We start from the raw sequence: 21,522 nt of genomic DNA on the forward strand, positions 1-21,522 counted from the left end.
TGGCACCATGTCGTATTTACAGAGCCCTTGAGGTGCCAAAACAGTGAAAACCTTTAGAAAGGGACCCCATTTTGAAAACTAGACCCCTCGAGGAGTTTATCAAGGAGTATAGTGAGTATTGTGACCCTTCAGGTTTTTCCCTGAATTTATTACCATAGGGATGTGAAAATGAAATATTACCCTTTTTCTGATCAAATGTCCGTTTGGCTTCAAATTTTTCATCTTCACAAAGGGTTAAAGGAGAATAATCTACTAACTTTTTTCTCCTGAACACGACAATACCCCATATGTGCTGGTACAGTGATGTGTGGGAACACTGTTGTTTGGGGACATTGATGTGTGGGGACACTGATGTGCGGGAACATTGATGTACAGACACATGGCACAGCTTGAAACAGAAAGATTGCTATTTGACTTTTGAAGGACAGATATTCCTGGAATAGTTTTTAGGCACCATGTCCCATTTGCAGAGTTGCTGAGGTTCCAAATCAGTGGAAACCCCCTAAATGTGACCCTATTTTGTAAACTAGACCCCTCAAGGAATTTATCCAAAGGTATTGTGACCTTACAAGTCTTTCACAGAATTGGGCCATAAAAATGGAGAGTTCTAATTTTAATAAAAGGTTAAAGGGGAAAAAAATCACCCCAAAGCTTGTCACACAATTTCTTCTGAACACGGCAATACCCCATATGTGGTCATAAACTGATGTATGGGTACATGGCGGAGCTGGTAATCGAAAGAGCGATATTTGACTTTTAGAGGTAGAAATTTTGCTGGAATAGTTTTTGGGTGCCATGTCTCAATTACAGAGCCCCTAGAGTACCAGAACTATGGAAACCCCAAAACATGACCCCATTTTGTATACTACACCCCTCAAGGAATTTATCAAGGGCTATAATGACCATTTTTAATGAATGAAGGTGAGGTCCCAGGTACAAGTCACTGAAGAAATCTCTGCCATAGTCTGATGTGTCCCATTCAATGGAGACGTCTGTGGAGAAATCAGCAAAATCCCAAAGTCAATTCATTAAAGAGGACCTGTCATGGGTTGGGGCACATGCGGTTTTATATAACACAGCGCACTGTCGGCTTTCACGATCGGCGCCCCATGTGAAGAGCTAGCGGTACCGGTACCGTCCTCTTCCAGGCTCTTCTAGCCTCCTTGTTGCATGCGCAGTGACTGCTGAAACCTGTAAGTGGAAGTCAGAGTTTGTATATGGTGAGCTACCATCATTAAAGGGCTTTATCACTGGGAAAAGTCATTTTTAACTAATCACATCCTTGCATAGGCTTTAGAAAGTCTATTCCACACCTACCTTTAGTATGTAGATTGCCTCAGTGGTTTCTGAATAAGTCCGTTTTTATTCATATGCTAATAAGCTTCCAGCCAGCACAGGAAGTTCCCAGCAGCACTCGTCTCTGCTATTATCTCCTATGTGTGTGCAAACAGGAAGCTGAGTCATCATCAGCAGCCTCCCATAGGAAACAATAGCAAAGGGGTGCATGATGTATTGTGCACCAGTCTAATTAGCATATTAATAAAAACAGACTTATTCAGAAACCAGAGAGGCAATCTACATACTAAAGATAGGTGTGGAATAGCAGATGTATCATGCATATTTTAAAAGATTGACTTACCTGTATTTGTAGTTACTTGGATGTATCCGAGCATCTGGGTACTAGAGGAGTTGTGTAGATAGTACACTGTCAGTATATGTTGTCTCGTGATAGGTGAAAACTTGTCACGTGATCTGAATGGGCGGGTGAAACCTGGTCCCATTCATTAGGTTTCATTCATAAAATTTGAAGGTATACAAATAGTAGTCCCTGATTGGCTTATTTAGTCACGTGGTACGGGTTTTGTTAAATCAATGGCTTGTATAATCTGTAGGAATGAGAAGTTTATATGAACAAGCCTAGGAAAGTCTCAAATAAATGGATGGTTTTTAATTGCTGGAACTTTGTAACTAGTTATATGTGTATATATAATATATTGAAGTTTGTAGTTAGGGAAAAGGTAAAATAACGTAAGAAAGAGTTTGAATATGACACCAAAAGAAAAACTTTATTGAAAGACAACGTTACGAGAGCTAATTAAAATTGGAAACAGACGTGAATAAAGTGTGTGTATTTAGATTACGATGTGTTACTCAAGGAAGGGTCGCTAGAGATGTAAGTTAGCTGCAATTAAGGGGCACTATGGCCCCGAAACGCGTCAGAAAGTTTTTTGTCTCGCACTTTTTGCATGTTTTCTGACTTTTCACCATTTGTCTGTCAACTATTTTTTAATGAAGATATAATAAAGGAACGTATTTAGAGGATCCAGTGTGATGCAAACTCCTTTCTTCATTCATTACACGTTTGAACGCTTTGTAAAGTCCCAAGGCTGGGTTCCACACCCCGAATTTCCTCCACTAGTATGTGGTAAGTGAAGAATCACAGATATTGCAAATATATTTATATGTAATTTAAATAATTTGGTTATCTATAGAGATGAGCGAACAGTAAAATGTTCGAGGTTCGATATTCGTTTCGAGTAGCTCCTCAATATTCGACTACTCGAATCGAATATTGAACCCTATGGGGGGAAATCGTTTCAGGGGTACATTCGATCAAATTATACTTACCAAGTCCACGAGTGAGGGTCGGGCTGGATCCTCCGAGAAGTCTTCTCCTTGCAGTGTCCCCGCGGCATCTTCCGGCTCTGAATTCACTCTGCCAGGCATCGGGCCTGGGTAGAGCCGACTGCGCATGCCCACACTACAAGCGGACATGCGCAGTCGGCTCTGCCCAGGCCCGATGCCTGGCAGAGTGAATGAAGAGCCGGAAGACGCCGCGGGGAAGCTGCACGGAGAAGACTTCTAAAGGTAGGAGAAGAACCAGCATTGATTGGCCGACTGTATAGCATTCGGCCAATCAATGCTGGTTCTGCATCGAACTTTTACATTCGAACAGCGAGTGGTACTCGATCGAGTACGAGTATTTCAAATACCGTAGTATTCAATCGAATACCTACTCGATCGAGTACTACTCGCTCATCTCTAGTTATCTACATGATATAACAGGAAGACATCTGTCACCAACACACAAAAATATTACATTTGTGAGAATGAACCAGCCATGGATCCATGAATATGTCACATACCTCCAGCTGATCCGGCCTGTCCATCATATTGCATACACTGTCTAGCAATAAGTATTTGGACCCCTGCGGTAGAAACACAACATTTATTCATACACAATAGTTGGTAGCCCCCAGCAGATGCTTCCTTACGGATGGGATTGAGCAACACAATACTCCCGGATGCCGGGTGATACTCCTGGTGTATGTGAGCCATCGGTTGGGTGTGGATTCTCTGGCCAGCACTCGTCGGTCTCTATCTCCCAGTTCGGGGGTCTGCTGACTCGGGGCACATTCCGATAATCACCGTTCACCTTCCACTTCGTAATCACATAGGCCACTGTAGATTTTGGGTAATTCAGTTCACTTAAGGATCGACCATTTCTGTTGCACCCCACAATTACCCCTTTCTTGAAATTGGACAACTCTGAACTTTGTGGCATCTTGTATGTGACCAATGTCAATGCTGTTTCCTATTTAACGGCGGAAGGCGTGACGTTCATCACGACCGCAAATATCTTCATTGGCATGGGGTGTCCAAATACTTATTGGTAGACAGTGTACAATATGTCTGTATTTGCATTGAAGCTCCAGAAATATGTATTACGTCTTAGCCCTGTAGTACATTAGGAACAATGAACACTCTCATCGGGTTCACGGTTCACTTTATTCATCTTTCATATAGTAGGTGGTCAGCAGACTGATGTATGGGTGTCATGCTCTTATAGAGCTACATGGATCAGGGACTTCCATCCTTGCTGGTGCACAAATTATCAGGCCAGTCAATCACAATCACATGAACACCTAGAAGATCCATTCAGAAGCCAAATAAAGTGAATTCCCAGAACTACATGGATGATGCCTAATATTTATTGCTGTAGTGGAGCTTGAAATAGCTAGAAAGGAGGTAGAGAGACATCTAGGAGACCCTATAGTATCAATATGTGACTTTTAAAGGCAATTTTCACTTCCAGTATTGAAAAAAATAATAATTGGAAAAAATCTAGATCGCAGACAAAAATTTCACCAAATCTTGAAATATTTGCTCATCTTTCTTTCTTTCAAATTCTCTTTTTACTGAAAAGTATGAACATACAAATAAAGTAACAAAATACAAGGATCAAAGATATTTCTCAAGTTGCAAAGCACAGATGTATAACAATGGTAACGTAGAAGTAAAATATTGGGATCCAGAACATACACTCACCGGCCACTTTATTAGGTACACCATGCTAGTAACGGGTTGGACCCCCTTTTGCCTTCAGAACTGCCTCAATTCTTCGTGGCATAGATACAACAAGGTGCTGGAAGCATTCCTCAGAGATTTTGGTCCATATTGACATGATGGCATCACACAGTTGCAGTCGCAGATTTGTCGGCTGCACATCCATGATGCGAATCTCCCGTTCCACCACATCCCAAAGATGCTCCTCTATTGGATTGAGATCTGGTGACTGTGGAGGCCATTGGAGTACAGTGAACTCATTGTCATGTTCAAGAAACCAGTCTGAGATGATTCCAGCTTTATGACATGGCATTGCATTATCCTGCTGAAAGTAGCCATCAGATGTTGGGTACATTGTGGTCATAAAGGGATGGACATGGTCAGCAACAATACTCAGGTAGGCTTTGGCGTTGCAACGATGCTCAATTGGTACCAAGGGGCCCAAAGAGTGCCAAGAAAATATTCCCCACACCATGACACCACCACCACCAGCCTGAACCGTTACCGATACAAGGCAGGATGGATCCATGCTTTCATGTTGTTGACGCCAAATTCTGACCCTACCATCCGAATGTCGCAGCAGAAATTGAGACTCATCAGACCAGGCAACGTTTTTCCAATCTTAAATTGTCCAATTTCGATGAGCTTGTGCAAATTGTAGCCTCAGTTTCCTGTTCTTAGCTGAAAGGAGTGGCACCCGGTGTGGTCTTCTGCTGCTGTAGCCCATCTGCCTCAAAGTTGGACGTACTGTGCGGCGTTCAGAGATGCTCTTCTGGCTACCTTGGTTGTAACGGGTGGCTATTTGAGTCACTGTTGCCTTTCTATCAGCTCGAACCAGTCTGGCCATTCTCCTCTGACCTCTGGCATCAACAACGCATTTCCGCCCACAGAACTGCCGCTCACTGGATGTTTTTTCTTTTTCGGACCGTTCTCTGTAAACCCTAGAGATGGTTGCGCGTGAAAATCCCAGTAGATCAGCAGTTTCTGAAATACTCAGACCAGCCCTTCTGGCACCAACAACCATGCCACGTTCAAAGGCACTCAAATCACCTTTCTTCCCCATACTGATGCTCGGTTTGAACTGCAGGAGATTGTCTTGACCATGTCTACATGCCTAAATGCACTGAGTTGCCGCCATGTGATTGGCTGATTAGAAATTAAGTGTTAACGAGCAGTTGGACAGGTGTACCTAATAAAGTGGCCGGTGAGTGTATTAATAAAAGGAGCTAAATAGAAAAGAAAAAAGGGAGAGGAATGATGGGGGGGGGGGGAGGGGGAGGAAGGATAAAAGGGAGATGGTCCCAAGCTCTGAGTCGAGGCAAAGAGTAGAGGTGTAGAAATGTTATTAGATGAATACATATAAATCATCAAAGGTCCGGTGTAGCTATAAGGTCATGGTTGTTCTTTTATGGTAATCGTGACAAGGTCTCCATAATTCAACAAATGATTGGTGTTTCCTCAATTCCCAACTATGTAATTCTTCCAGTCTGGCTATTTCATCTATCTTACTTAACCATTCAGGTACAGTTGGTGGTTCTTTGTCTAACCAGTGAAGTGGGATAAGCAATTTGGCAGCCTGGACTAGGATAGTAGGAAGATCTTTCTTAGAGGGTGACCATGAGTTAGCAGGTAACCAAAGTAGAACTGATACTGGCGAGAGTGTAATGGTTGATTGGGTCATTTGGCGCAGAGCCAGTTCCACCTGCTGCCAAAATGGTTTTATTTTATCGCAGAACCAAAATAAATGTGCCAATGAGCTACCACTTTCACCACATATCCAACAATTATCGTCTTGCCTCTAGCGCATCAGTTTCATGTCAACGGGTGACTTATACCATCTTGTGAGGATTTTAAAAGAGTTCTCTTGTATCCTAATACAAGGCGAGAACCCATGGGATCTGCTATGAATATGGGAGATTTCAGGTTCTGAAAATGTGCGACCCAGATCTTTTTCCCACTTACTAATGTAGGCTGGTTTAGGTGAATATGGGCATGTCAGCAAATAATTATAAGGCAAGGAGATCATGCCTTTAGACGTATCTGCACGAGAAAGTAAAGACTCAAACCATTGTTTGGATGGGGGAGATGGGAAAGACCGTTTAAGAAGTGCATGGATGTTTTGAAGGTCACGGAGTTGGAGAAAGGTATAGGTCTTTTCTAGTATATGATGAGGTATCTCATCCCAGCTTAAGAGGTCTCTGAGATCATATTTATTTAACACTTTCCAAGCTCTTGAAACTTTGTTCGCCTTTGGGCGTACAAGAAAGGGTGTTAAGTCCCCAGGGAGAGACGGAGGAGGATACCCAATGAGTGGAGTAGAGGCATGTATTTCTCTGAAAATCCCCGCCAATGCGGCTGAAATCTTAAACGGAATTTCCGTGTGCAGGACAAGGCCCCACAAGCTGGCCCTGAGACGAGGGCCAAGAGAATTCAATTCAAGCGAGACATCTAACGCTTCACAGTTCCTAGAATGTAAACGTAGCCATCTCTTCAATAGGATCGCCCTCTAATAAGTCCATACATCCGGCATGCCAAAACCCCCAAGCTTCTTTGGGCGAATGAGACGGTCATGAGATAATCTAACTGCTTTATCTCCCCAGAGAAAGGAAATAAACATAGATCTGACTTTCTTAAAATAAGAACGCGGAATGGGGATAGGGACTATATTCATAAGATAAAGGAATTTAGGGAGGATATAGGTGCGTAATAAATTCCTTCTTCCCATCCAAGATATATATGGGGTAGAGAGAGACGTTAAATAGTTCTGCACAGATTTTAGTAACGTGATATAGTTAGCTTGGAAAAGGGAGTTAGGGTCTTTAGTGATATATACACCAAGATATTTCAGCTTAGCAGGTTGCCAAGTGAATGGAGATTGCCGTTGTATCACTCTTAGCTCAGGGATGGATAAGGAAACATTCATTGCTTCAGATTTTGAGTAATTGATTTTGAAATTAGATAGTTGACCAAATTTGTCTAGCAGCGTCACTATATGAGGGAAGGTATGAATAGGATCCGATACAAACAATAGCAGGTCATCTGCAAACGCTGCACTATAAAGAGTATCGTCTCCAATTGTAAATCCCTTGATATCCAGGTGGTCTCTAATTGCCTGTAAAAGGGTTTCCATTATTAGTATAAAGAGGGTTGGGGATAAAGGGCAACCATGCCTCGTCCCATTTTTGATAGTGAACAGGTCTGAAAGAGTACCATTAACTCTTATTCTGGCACTAGGAGTAGAATATAGAGAGAACACAGCTGTAATAAATTCCTGTGGTATGCCGAATCTAGTTAGCACTCAACGCATAAAGAGCCAGTTAATTCTGTCAAATGCCTTCTCGGCATCAGTGCCGAGAAGGATCAGCGGTAATTTCTTGCGTAGAGCATATTGAACCATTTGTATTACCCTACAGGAATTGTGGTTACCTTCTCTGCCAGGGACAAACCCGCACTGCTCCGGATTTATCAATGCCGGGAGGAGAGACTGAAGACGTGAGGATAATATATTCGCCCACAGTTTCACATCAACATTTAATAAAGATATGGGTCGATAGTTTCCGCATTTGCTAGGGTCTTTGCCTTCCTTGGGTAAAATTGTGATGGTAGCCATCAGTGCTTGAGGTGGCAACGACCCTCTCAATCTAATCTCCTCGCACCACAGTGACAAATAGGGGAGCAGTACTTGGTCAAATTTCTTATAATACCCCACTGGCAGACCATCTGGTCCTGGGGATTTACCCAACGGCAGAGAGTTCAGAATTTTTTGTACTTCTTGTTGTGATATAGTTTGCAAAAGCATGGCTTTCTGATCCTCAGATAGAGAGGGCAGACGTAATCTCTGAAGAAAGTCGTCCATTTCAACAATAGTACTAGGGTGTTCAGGACTAAGGGCAGGATTTAAATTGTATAGGGACTGGAAAAATTCCTGAAACTGAGAGGCGATGTCCTCTGTAGAAGAGACCGTGTGTCCCTGGTTAGTTAAAATTTTATTGATAAAGGTGGAATCTTTACATTTTTTAATCATTTGAGTCATAACTTTGTTTCCTCTATCCCCGTGGGCGTAATGCCTAAACTTGGAATACTGATAAGCTTTGGCATGCCGGATATTGAGATGGTCACATAACTGGTTGCATAAATCTGATAACTCAGCTTGTTTAGATAAAACCCGAGAGCGTTTTTGAACGCATTCTAGGGCATATATTTTGGCTAACAGTTCATTTAAGCGTAACAACTTTTCTCTCTTGACCCTCGCACCCAGGGCTATCAACTCACCTCGTATGAAAGCCTTGTGCGTCTCCCATGTAATAGCGTGGGAAGTTTTGAACGCAGGGTTTTCATCAAACAAGCGTCGTAGTTTGTTGGATATGTCATCCACATGGCGAGGATTATCTATATTTGCTCATCTCTATGTATAACCTCAATGATCTGTAGAGTTGAATGGACTTTCCTAGACCACATGTTTAAATTTGTTAGCTATTTCCTTTATAGCTTTTCTAATATCTTTATTTTTAAGACTGTATATAATGGGGTTGGCCAGAGGAGTGAACACAGTATAGAGCATGGATAGGATTTTACTCATGGTGATGGTTTGTCCTTTTGTTGGGACAATATAAACACTGAATATCGTTCCAAAGAATATGGAGACCACAATGAGGTGGGAGCTACAGATGGAGAAGGCTTTCTGTCTACCAGTACTGGATGGGATCCTTAAGACTGCCCGAACTATAGAAGTATAAGATACTACAATGATTATGGTTGGGATGACAATAATTGGAATGCTTAGTAAATAAATCTCAAGGTGGAGAACCAACGTATCTGAACAGGCAAGTTCTAGTAATGGGACAATATCACAAAATAAGTGGTCAATGATATTTGGCCCACAAAAGTCCAGCTTTGCTGTTGTTGTGATATAAATCAAAATAATAAATAATCCAAAAACCCAAGAAATGATGGTCAGTAGTGTATAATGTCCACTTGTCATGATGAAAGAGTAATGGAGAGGATTACAGATGGCCACATATCTGTCATAGGACATCACCGTGAGGAGAAGACATTCTAATGTTTCTGAGGCACCGAAAGCATAAAGCTGAAAGATGCAGTTATTAAAAGTAATGGCCGCCCCATTGTTCAGTAGGATGTAGAGCAGGTTGGGGACAATATCTGAGGTTAATAAGTTGTCATTGATGGAGAGTTGTGAGATGAAGAAGTACATTGGGGTGTGGAGGATCTTACTGGTGGACACCAGGGTGATGATCAGGAGGTTCCCACATATTGTCCCCCAGTAAACCACCAGGAGAAGACAGAACAGGAACATTCTTAACCCTTGCCGGACTTGAAATCCTAAGAGGAAAAACTCAGTAACCACAGTCCGATTGTTCTTCTATGTGTAGAAAAAATAGTGCAATAGTTATGTAGCCATAAGAATAAACCAGTTATAGGGGCATCGGCAACGATCTAGATTACATTGGGTTCAAATTCTGGTTTATGACAATGGGATAAATTAATGCTGTCTAAATTTTAGAGAGGGCAGACTTAGACTTGACAGTTTAAAATCTGCCAGATTTATCACGGTGACTAACGCTCTTTGAAAATCTGCAGCACTTTGTCTGCTCTACTTTTTACCGATTAGAAGATGGTTTACTTCCATACAAAAACTGTAAGTAAAGAGTAAGTAAACTTGTATTTATCCTACTAATATTATAAATGTGAAAAAGGATGTTTTCAGGTTTGTGCGTTTGTTCCTCAATCACGCAAAAGTGGCTGAACGGATTTGAATGAAATTTGGCACATAGATAGTTTGTAATCTCGATTAACACATCGGCTACTTTTTTATCCCGGTAAATGACATGGCTTCATGACTATTATGAATTTATGTTCACTTTATCAGAACCTGAGATAAGCTGCTGCAAGAGCAGTTTAATATAGTGTGTGAACATAAATTCATAACAGTCGTGAAGCTATGTCCTGATCTCTTTTTGCTTTGAGGACCTATCATCTTTCTCCAGCTCACTTCACCATAGAATTCTATAGCACAAATTTGATTAGGGGCTAAAGGAGTCAAATAAGTGTAGCAATTTGTTTTAATTAATTGTATCTTCACCTACATTCTGGATTTACTTTAAGTTTCTTCATTGGCTGATGTGAGTTACAGATTTCTAAAGAAGTCATTTATATTAAAGTTATTTTTTTTCCCATAAACCAAATCATAGTTGAATTTGTAGACAAATAGAAGTTAAACAAATATAAGTAATTGCAGAGTTTTAAAGAATTTCTCAGACCATCTTAGTGGTGAATGCCTTTTATCTTGATCAGTTTCCAAGGATATGACCATGGATGTAGGAACGTTCTATACTTTGGGACTTGTCAGAAACCCAGCCATAATTTCCTTTGGCTAATGCCTCACGTTGCGAAATGCATATTTTTTTTGTTGCAGATTTTGCTGTAGTTTTTTGAGCCAGAGCAAAGAGTGGATGAGCATAAGGGAGAAGTATAAGAGCTTCCTATATATGTCCCGTTCCTTTTGTAGCCATTCTTGACTTTGGCTTTAAAAAACTGCATCAAAATCTGCAACAAAAAGAGCTTAATTTCCAAAATGTGGGGCCTAAGCCTTAAGGTTACCTTCTTATACATGTAGTGTCCCTGCCTGTTTCTGTGTGAGGAATAAGGATATCATGACTGGGTTTCTGATTAGGGTTGAGCCAATCTCGAGATTTCAGGATCAAATTTAAAATCTGATTTCCGATCATTTTCCAGCCGATCGCGATCGTGAAATTTGCTCAATTACTGATCAGGATCCGATCTGTGCCAATCCCGATCACTCAACCCTAATTGTATATTATATATACAGTAGGGTTGAGCCGATCTTCAGATTTCCAATTCTGATTTTCGATCATTTTCCAGCTGATACCAATCGTGAAATTTGCTCAATTGCCGATCGGGATCTGATCTTACCCAATCCCGATCGCTCAACCCTATTTCTGGCACATCCACACCATAGAAAGTTTCTGTGTTCATGGTCAGGTTTATTGACAACTGGTCACAACAACAGATGTCACCACTAAGATGAACCTGGGATTGGAAGCTCATCTGAATATTTCTGGTGCATTCTGGGAAGAGGAGAAGAGTCGCCTTAATCTTATCGATTGCTGGGAATTGCAAAACCGCGCGCCGTCTACACTTCGTAGACAGCGTCAGACAAGAAAAAAAAAGATCATTCATCCAAATTTAATGAGCAACATGGAAGAGGAGAAAACCCACATGGTGAGCTGCAACACTTGCTATATGTTTACAGATTTGCCGGACCATAAAGCCAACTTCACCTGTATGAAATGTAAACTAGTGGCCCTTTTAGAAGAAAAAGTGCAGAGATTGGAAGAAAGAATAGCGACGTTGAGAAGCATCAAAGAAAGTGAGGTCTTCATTGATGAAGCTGAAGCAAGCCTCCAGAACACAGTAGGGGATGAAAGTGCTAGAGAGCCTACAGTTGCAGAGACTGATGCAAGTCCCCCGAATACAGTAAGGGAAGAATACTTGAGAGAACCTACAGAGGCAGAAAACTGGACACATGTGACCAAGAGATGCAAATGGATCACAAGGCCATCACCACTCACACAGCTAAGTAACCGATATGAAACTTTCATGCAGGCGGATGAAAATGACAAAAATAACCTATCAGCAAAAGAAGAAACAAAATTCACCCAGAGACAATCAGGAGCAACAAGAATTGGTGTTGCAAGGAAGAAAAGAAGAGTAGTGGTTATGGGTGACTCACTGCTAAGAGGCACAGAGGCAGCTGTCTGCAGGCCAGACTTAACTGCACGAGAAGTATGCTGCCTCCCAGGAGCAAAAATCAAGGAAGTGGCCAATAGGATACCAAGCCTGCTCAGCTCCAAGGACGACTACCCATTCCTACTGATACATGTGGGTACAAACGACACGGCAAAAAATGATTTACCAACTATCTATAAAGACTTTGAAAATTTGGGGAAGACAGTGAAGGAACTGGATGCGCAGGTAGTATTCTCATCAATCCTCCCAGTTGATGGTCATGGCATCAGGAGATGGAATAGAATACTAGAGGTAAACACCTGGCTTCGACGGTGGTGCCGAGAGCAAGGATTTGGATTTTTGGACCATGGCGTGAATTACCTCTACGATGGACTCCTTGCTAGAGACGGGATACATCTCACAAAACCTGGGGAAAACATATTTGCCAGAAGACTTGCCACACTCATCAGAAGGGCTTTAAACTAGAAGAAGAGGGGATGGGAAGAAAAAAGAAAGACAAGAACATGCAGCTAAAAGACATACTAAACAAGGTGACTAGATGTGGTAAAGAGAACCCAAGACAGGATACTCAGAAGGAAATTACGAAAAAGGATGCAGCAGAGCACAATCTGAAATGTTTTTACACAAACGCACAAAGTATGGGAAACAAACAAGGAGAACTAGAGCTGATGATACACAAGGAAAACTATGACGTCATCGGCATCACAGAAACCTGGTGGAACGACATGCATGATTGGAACATACAGATGGAAGGATACAACTTATTCAAAAAGAATAGAACTAATAAAAGAGGGGGTGGAGTTGCATTGTATGTTAAAAAAGAACACATCTCCACAGAAATAACAGTTTTACAGAATGATAATCTACTGGAAATTATTTGGGTAGTAATTCAAGGGAAAAACAATGATAAGGACATCATACTAGGTGTTTATTACAGACCACCAGGACAGACAGAAGACATGGATGAGATTTTTTCACAGCAAATGACCACGCTCTCAAAGAAACATGAAATAGTGATCATGGGAGACTTCAATTACCCTGACATTCATTGGGAAACCCACATAGCCAAGAGTAAAGGCTCCATCAAATTTTTATCCTCTCTAGCAGACAACTTCATTGCCGAGCTAGTAGAAGAAAACACGAGAGGAACATCCATTTTGGACCTAGTCCTAACCAACAAAGAGCACATGGTTAAGGGACTACGGGTAGCAGGGACACTGGGATTCAGCGATCATGCTATACTTGAGTTTGGGGTTGCAAGAAGAAGAAGAAGACCTGAGAAGACACAGACTTCAAGGCTCGACTTTAGCAGGGCAGACTTCAAGAGCCTGAAGGCAAGGGTTAGCAGAATTCCATGGTGCAAAATTCTTAAGCACAAAAATGCACATGAAGGGTGGGAAATCTTCCGTAGGGAAATCATTAAAGCACAGGAACTAACAATACCTAGAAGGAAGAGAAATGGGAAGCACCTAAAAATATCAGGATGGATGACCAAAAAATTACATAACCTGCTAAAAAGGAAAAAGGAAACATACAAAAAGTGGAAGATGGGAACTATACCTAAGGAAGAGTACACAGCAGTCTGCAGACTCTGCAAGACAAGCATCAAAGGAGCTAAGGCTGAACACGAATTGAAGCTTGCAAAAGAGGCAAAGAGTAAGGTAAAAGGATTTTGGGGATATGTTAAAAGCAAAAGAAAAGTGAAGGAGACCATTGGAGTCCTGAAGAATGACAAAGGAGAAACAGTTAACATGGTGGAACAGCAGGTGGAGCTACTAAATTCATATTTTGTATCCGTCTTCTCCCAAGAAACTAATGGAAATATCGACATTAATGGTGATGGAGATGAGGGGAAGGAGGACTCCAAGCTGACTATAAGCGAAGGTCTGGTAAGAGAGCACTTAGCCAAGTTACAGGAAACCAAGTCCCCAGGACCAGATGATTTACACCCTAGAGTCCTGAAAGAGATAGCAGAGGAAATAACAGAACCCCTTGCTATAATCTTCGGTAAATCATGGGAAACAGGAGTGGTCCCTTTAGATTGGAAAAGGGCAAATGTTGTCCCCATCTACAAAAAGGGGAAAAGGGACGATCCAGGAAATTACAGGCCGGTAAGTCTGACCTCGATAGCAGGAAAAATCTTTGAGCAAATTGTCAAGGAACATTTACTTCGGTACCTGGATGGGAAGGCATTAATTAACCAGAGCCAGCACGGCTTTATGACCAATAAATCTTGTCAGACTAACCTGATTTCCTTCTACAACAAAATCACTGAATGGTTGGACCAAGGGAATGCCGTGGACATAGTATATCTTGACTTCAGTAAGGCATTTGATAAAGTATCACATAACCTTCTTATTGAAAAAATGATTAAGTATGGCTTTGACAAAAAATCAGTTAGGTGGATTCACAACTGGCTTAATGATCGGGCACAACGAGTAATACTAAATGGCTACACATCCAACTGGAAGAAAGTCAAAAGCGGGGTGCCGCAGGGCTCTGTTCTGGGCCCAGTACTTTTTAATATCTTTATAAATAATCTGGACGATGGAATTATTGGGGAACTCATAAAATTTGCAGATGATACGAAGATAGGAGGAATAGCCAACACTAGAGAGGAGAGAGAGTGTATTCAAAAGGACTTAGACACACTGGAACAATGGGCTGAGGCCAACAAAATGGGATTTAACAGGGACAAATGCAAAGTTCTACATCTGGGTAACAGAAATGTAAAAAACATATATAGTATGGGAGGAATAGAACTAAGTGATAGCATAGGGGAAAAGGACTTGGGCATAATAGTAGATCACAAATTCAACATGAGCCAACAGTGCGGTGCTGCTGCAAAAAAGGCTAATAAAATTCTGGGATGTATTAAGACAAGCATTGAATCTAGATGAAGAGAGGTCATTATTCCGCTGTCCTCTTCCCTGGTCAGACCACACCTGGAATACTGTGTACAGTTCTGGGAGCCTCAATTCAAGAAAGACATCGATATATTGGAGCAAGTCCAGAGAAGAGCAACCAAAATGGTGGAAGGTCTGCAAACCATGTCCTATGAGGAGCGGCTAAAAGAACTGGGATTGTTTAGTTTGCAGAAGAGAAGGCTGAGGGGAGATTTAATAGCAGTCTACAAATATCTGAAAGGTAGTCACAGTGCAGAGGGATCTCCCCTATTCTCATTAGCACAAGGAAGTACAAGAAGCAATGGGATGAAACTAAAGGGAAAGAGATACAGATTAGACATTAGGAAAAACTTTCTGACAGTGAGGGGAGTGAGAGAGTGGAATAGGCTGCCACGGGAGGTGGTGGGCGCTCCATCAATGGAAATCTTCAAGCGGAATCTGGATAAACATATAGCTGGGATGATTTAGGGAAACCTGCACTCGCAGGGGGTTGGACCCGATGGCCCTTGAGGTCCCTTCCAACTCTACCATAAAATAAAATAAAAATAAAATAAAGATGATTATAGAAAATCTTTCAAACTCTGCAAATTTTTTTAAATTATTTATTTTTGCGACAAAATGTTTAATTATTAATTCACTACAAATGTAACTATGGTTTTGTCCATGGGAAATTCCTTTTAAGAATCTAAATAAATAACTGATCCAACAGTCCTACAAAGACATCATAGTCTTTCATCATAGATTTCCCTCTATCGCTTCACAACAAGACCTATATCCTGAGCATTCATACAAAATAATCAATGGGATACAGTAACAGTCAACAGCAGTTAAGGATTGCATTTCAATTGCTGCAACTTTACTTGGAAATATACATTTTTTCATGAAAATAATTTCAGACATTTGCTGCAATTTTTTTTCTTTTTTCGAATTTACAATGATTTATCTAATATTACTCACATCTGAAATTTGTTCCATTTCAGGCTCCTTTCTTGACTTGTCCCCTAGTTCTGTTCTGAAGATGAGTCCTAGATGATGTTGGACAGCAGCATCCTCAGCTTTCATGGCCAAGTGAAGCCACATGAAGAATGACCGGGTATATTTATATAGAAAATGAAGGCAACATGCCATGTAGAATGGCTCACGGGGGACATCTCTGCCACAGTCTTATTAGTCTCCAGTGTTACAGACCAAAGAGAATTCTAAATATAAATCACTTACAGCTTAATGTTGTAGAAAATGCTTCCATCCATATAGAAAAAAACTTTAGTTATACATGACATCATTCTAGAATGAAAAAGTTTTGCATTGTGAAGAAAATAAAACATAAAACCAAGTACTAATAAAATATGACCGAGGCTGTTCTATTATAGTAAGGAATTCTTTACTTATAGAACATAATGTATAACTTGGTTTAAGCATGTGTTTTATGGTCTGCAAGCTATCTAAAAAATAAATAAACGATAGCCTGCGGAGCCCAACTGGACTCTGCACCACAGGGCACCCTGGTGTGAACAAGGCCCGACAGTTAACTTCACTACCAGGTTACACCACCAACTGAGTGCTCCTTGTTACTTCACAGGGAATTCTAAAGTATTGCAGTTATTCCACTGCAAGACAAACACAAAGTATGACCGTGTGCTCCCAGTAGCTTCCTGGGCCACACCCACTACAGCCACCTGCTGTTATGTCAGTCCAGGTAGCTGCAACGGGGCTAAGGAATAGCAGTAGGAAATCTCGTCCTGCACTACTCCCACTAGCTATCCCGGTCCCTGCCTCACGGGTGTGGGTCGGCTGTACTCAGGCTAAGCCTGACCCCGACAGCTCCTCTCTCACTGATACCGTAGGCCTAGAGGGAAGTGGGAGAAGGAATGCCCTATAAGATCTCTAGGGACTGGAGACTAAAGGGGGTCACCCCTAACGAACAAGTGAAGCTGCTACTGACAGGGACTGACAAGGGTGTGCGCTGACTAACAACACAAGCAGCACACAGGAAAAATGTGGGAAAGGATTCCCCCAAACCAATATGGGAAGGAACCTTACACTAGGAAACAAACACAGGGAAACTGAGTAGAAATCAAAGGATAAGGCAATTCACTCACACAGTCAATTACACACAGAGGAAGGATTGGTGAACACAGAAGGGAAAACACACAAACCAACTCGTTCACCCAAACCTCCCAAAAACCAACCACGGAACTTCCTCTATCCCAGAACACCACCTACTCCTCCTGCTAAGGCCTAGCTCTGTAAAAGCGACACTCAGCACAGAACCATGGGAGGCATGGGTTTAAATACAGAGTAGAGACCACTCCTCCCAGGTGCAAATGGGAGGACAGACTAATCAACCAGGAGATAAAGCTGCCTACCAGCAGTGCACGTGTGCAAGTCAGAAGGTGTGCACCAATACCCACGACAGGACAACCCCGCAGCGCCAGGATGCCACCCCAGACACTGCGCAGCCAAAAACTCCCCAGGTAAGAAAAATAGAAAGTAATGAACCTAAATACTCCTAACACCTGCTGTAGTAGCACTACAGGTATCAGACTAGCTAAGGTAGGAGTTCCCTGGGCAATTACTAGGGAAACAATTCTAACTAAATAACTACCTAGCTAAGGCAGCACTCTGCTAAACTAAAGTTTGCACAGACATGCACAACTCTGGATTTTGGCTAAGGCACTGGGCGGACAGACCTGCTTCCTTAAACAGAGGGAAGGCAAGTCTAACCAGCAAGCCCCAGGTGCCCACGCCAAGTGCTCATAGGTTAGCACCCCTTTCAGCCAGAAGACCAACCATGCCTATCAGCCGCAAGGGAATTAACCCCATGTATGCTGGACTGAACAGTGACAGCGGAACAGGCTGCGACCCTGATCCCCTGGCTGCACCTGCCGCACAGTCCTAACACCATATCACTTCCATGATCTCATTTCCAATTCTTCAGCTGAAACTTTACCTTACCTTTTTTTTCCAAGATGGCACCGCATGAGTGGTAGCCTCAATACAGAGCTCCAAGCTGAGAGCGACTTTTATCTTTCCTTTTTCAATAATTTTGTCTGTATCTTCAAGAATCCTCTACTCAAGCAACCTGGCACTATGAATTAGCTAACTATATGAAATGGAAGACGACTATTTTCTTTGTGTCTATTGTTTAAGCTTGGAAGATACCTGCTTGGCTGGAATCTCCTGCATACATGTGCCATGTTACCATCTCCCCACGAGCTAAGGAAAGCATGGACAACATGAGGTAGACAAAGCATGGAGGAGAAACCTGCATGGAATAGTGGACTTCATCTTTCAAGGAAATGTTTCTGTCATCTATTTCTTATGCGTGGAAGATGCATTTCTTTCTTTTACTGTGGATACATGGGACTCTGTTACCACCTAGGAACTCACCATCCCCTCCCCACACGAGTTAAGGAAGCATGGTGAGAGAGCAGCACCCTGTCTACCTGGATGGCTTCAGACTTTTTCAGGCGGATAGAGCACATGACAGTGGGAAGAAGATAGGAGGAGAGCTTGTAATGAAGGATGGGGTACTTTGTGGGACATTTTTGTGGTTAAGGAACAACAGAGCTGATTACACAATATCGAACTATCAGCTGTGAGCAGGAGATCTCACTACCTACTAAAAGAACTACCACGTGTTATCATGATAGCTGCATATGTCCCCCACCTCTGCAAAAAAAAGTTTCTGCCAGTTATGTCTACATGCTGTGACCCCCTCCTCGTGTCCTTCAACCACATTCGGCTGTATTATCAACATCACTTCACCCAGAGAACTAAATGATCCTGCAGTTTGTCTTTTGTTTCTTTCTTTTCAGTTGCTATTTCTCCTACTATCTCTTTATCTGCTGTGAGCTTGCCTGTGTTTTCCTCTTGCTATATACTATCGTACTATCCATGATGCTGTATCACACTGAATTTCCCCATTGTTAAAGGATTATCTTATCTTATCTTATCTTATCTTGAAAACTCCCTGCAGGCACATATATACAGTATTCATTTTTCACCTTTTCTGTTAATTTGAGATATCATAAGGTGAGGCTAACAATGGTCTCCAAAGATTTGACTAGTTTCAGGTTCAGATGGTTTAGTCCAAACATTCTTTGGGTCAAATAAGTGAGTCATGAATCAGAGCTTAAAGTGCCTTAAACATAGTGTATGAGACTGTCAGGAATCCTAGAACTATATATATCTATAATACATAGTGTATGAGACTGTCAGGAATCCTAGAACTATATATATCTATAATACATAGTGTATGACACTGTCAGGAATCCTAGAACTATATATATCTATAATACATAGTGTATGACACTGTCAGGGCTCCTAGGACTATATATATCTATAATACATAGTGTATGACACTGTCAGGGCTCCTAGGACTATATATAATACATAGTGTATGACACTGTCAGGACTCCTAGGACTATATATATCTATAATACATAGTGTATAACACTGTCAGGACTCCTAGGACTATATATATCTATAATACATAGTGTATGACACTGTCAGGACTCCTAGGACTATATATATATATAATACATATATATATATATATATATATATATATATATATATATATATATATACATAATACATACATATATATATATATATATATATATATACTATATATATACTATATATACTATATATATACTATATACTATAGTATATACTATATATATATATATATATATATATATATATATATATATATTACATAGTGTATGACACTGTCAGGGCTCCTAGGACTATATATATCTATAATACATAGTGTATGACACTGTCAGGGCTCCTAGGACTATATATAATACATAGTGTATGACACTGTCAGGACTCCTAGGACTATATATATCTATAATACATAGTGTATGACACTGTCAGGGCTCCTAGGACTATATATAATACATAGTGTATGACACTGTCAGGGCTCCTAAGACTATATATATCTATAATACATAGTGTATGACACTGTCAGGGCTCCTAGAACTATATATATATATATATATATATATATATATATATATATATATATATATATATAAATCTATAATACATAGTGTATGACACTGTCAGGGCTCCTAGAACTATATATATATATATATATATATATATATATATATATATATATATATATATATATATATATATATTACATAGTGTATGACACTGTCAGGACTCCTAGGACTATATATATCTATAATACATAGTGTATGACACTGTCAGGACTCCTAGGACTATATATATATATCTATAATACATAGTGTATGACACTGTCAGGGCTCCTAGGCTATATACATCTATAATACATAGTGTATGACACTGTCAGGGCTCCTAAGACTATATATATCTATAATACATAGTGTATGACACTGTCAGGGCTCCTAGAACTATATATATATATATATATATATATATATATATATATATATATATATATATATATATATAAATCTATAATACATAGTGTATGACACTGTCAGGGCTCCTAGAACTATATATATATATATATATATATATATATATATATATATATATATATATATATATATATATATACATAGTGTATGACACTGTCAGGACTCCTAGGACTATATATATCTATAATACATAGTGTATGACACTGTCAGGACTCCTAGGACTATATATATATATCTATAATACATAGTGTATGACACTGTCAGGGCTCCTAGGCTATATACATCTATAATACATAGTGTATGACACTGTCAGGACTCCTAGGACTATATATATCTATAATACATAGTGTATGACACTGTCAGGGCTCCTAGGCTATATACATCTATAATACATAGTGTATGACACTGTCAGGACTCCCAGGACTATATATATCTATAATACATAGTGTATGACACTATCAGGGCTATTTAGGGTCAGTTCACATGTGAACCGTCCGCACGGGTTTTGACACAGAGAGAGACGCAGCTCGCTGCGTCTCTCTCTCGTCAAAACCCGCCTGCCGCCACCATCACAGTCGCAGCTTTCCCCTTTTATATCGGCTCAAATGAATGAGCAGACAGAGGAGGGTGCTGCCGCTAGGCAGAAGCCGCGGCCCAGCTCGCCGCGGCTTCTGCCTGAAGACAGGACATGTCGCTTCTTTTCCCGGTGGTTTGCAGAGACCACCATTGTAAAGGGGCGGATTTTGAAGCAAAATCCACTGTCAAAATCTGCCCCTTTGACCACGTGTGAACTAGCCCTTAAGTGGCATTCTTCTGACCAGATTTCTTGTAGTTTGGTTGCAGGGAAGTTTTTTTTTTGAGGATTATTGAGAACTTTGGGAATTCCATCACTGTCCAAACCATGGTCATACATTTCAGGAAATCGCAGAATCCATTACCTTAAATGATGGAAACAGCACTTCCAACATCCTAGCTAGAGATGAGTAAATTGGTTTTAAATCGAGCCAATTGGCTGTTAGATTTGTCAAAAATGTCAGTGTTGTGTGTATGATTGC

The 21,522-nt window shown here is 40.8% G+C and overlaps 1 protein-coding gene across 1 annotated transcript; it reads right to left on the reverse strand.

Annotated features, from left to right (window-relative positions):
- Positions 1–8,794: 8,794 nt before the first annotated feature.
- LOC142202290 (olfactory receptor 1M1-like) lies at positions 8,795–16,121 on the reverse strand. The gene is made up of 2 exons (XM_075272349.1): positions 15,999–16,121; positions 8,795–9,727 (listed from the first exon to the last, which is right to left on the reverse strand). The coding sequence occupies exons 1-2, from the start codon at positions 16,119–16,121 to the stop codon at positions 8,795–8,797; spliced, it is 1,056 nt and encodes a 351-aa protein (XP_075128450.1).
- Positions 16,122–21,522: the final 5,401 nt, after the last annotated feature.

The sequence above is a fragment of the Leptodactylus fuscus genome, chromosome 5 (assembly GCF_031893055.1).
Source record: "Leptodactylus fuscus isolate aLepFus1 chromosome 5, aLepFus1.hap2, whole genome shotgun sequence".
NCBI classification, from domain to species: Eukaryota; Metazoa; Chordata; class Amphibia; order Anura; family Leptodactylidae; genus Leptodactylus; species Leptodactylus fuscus.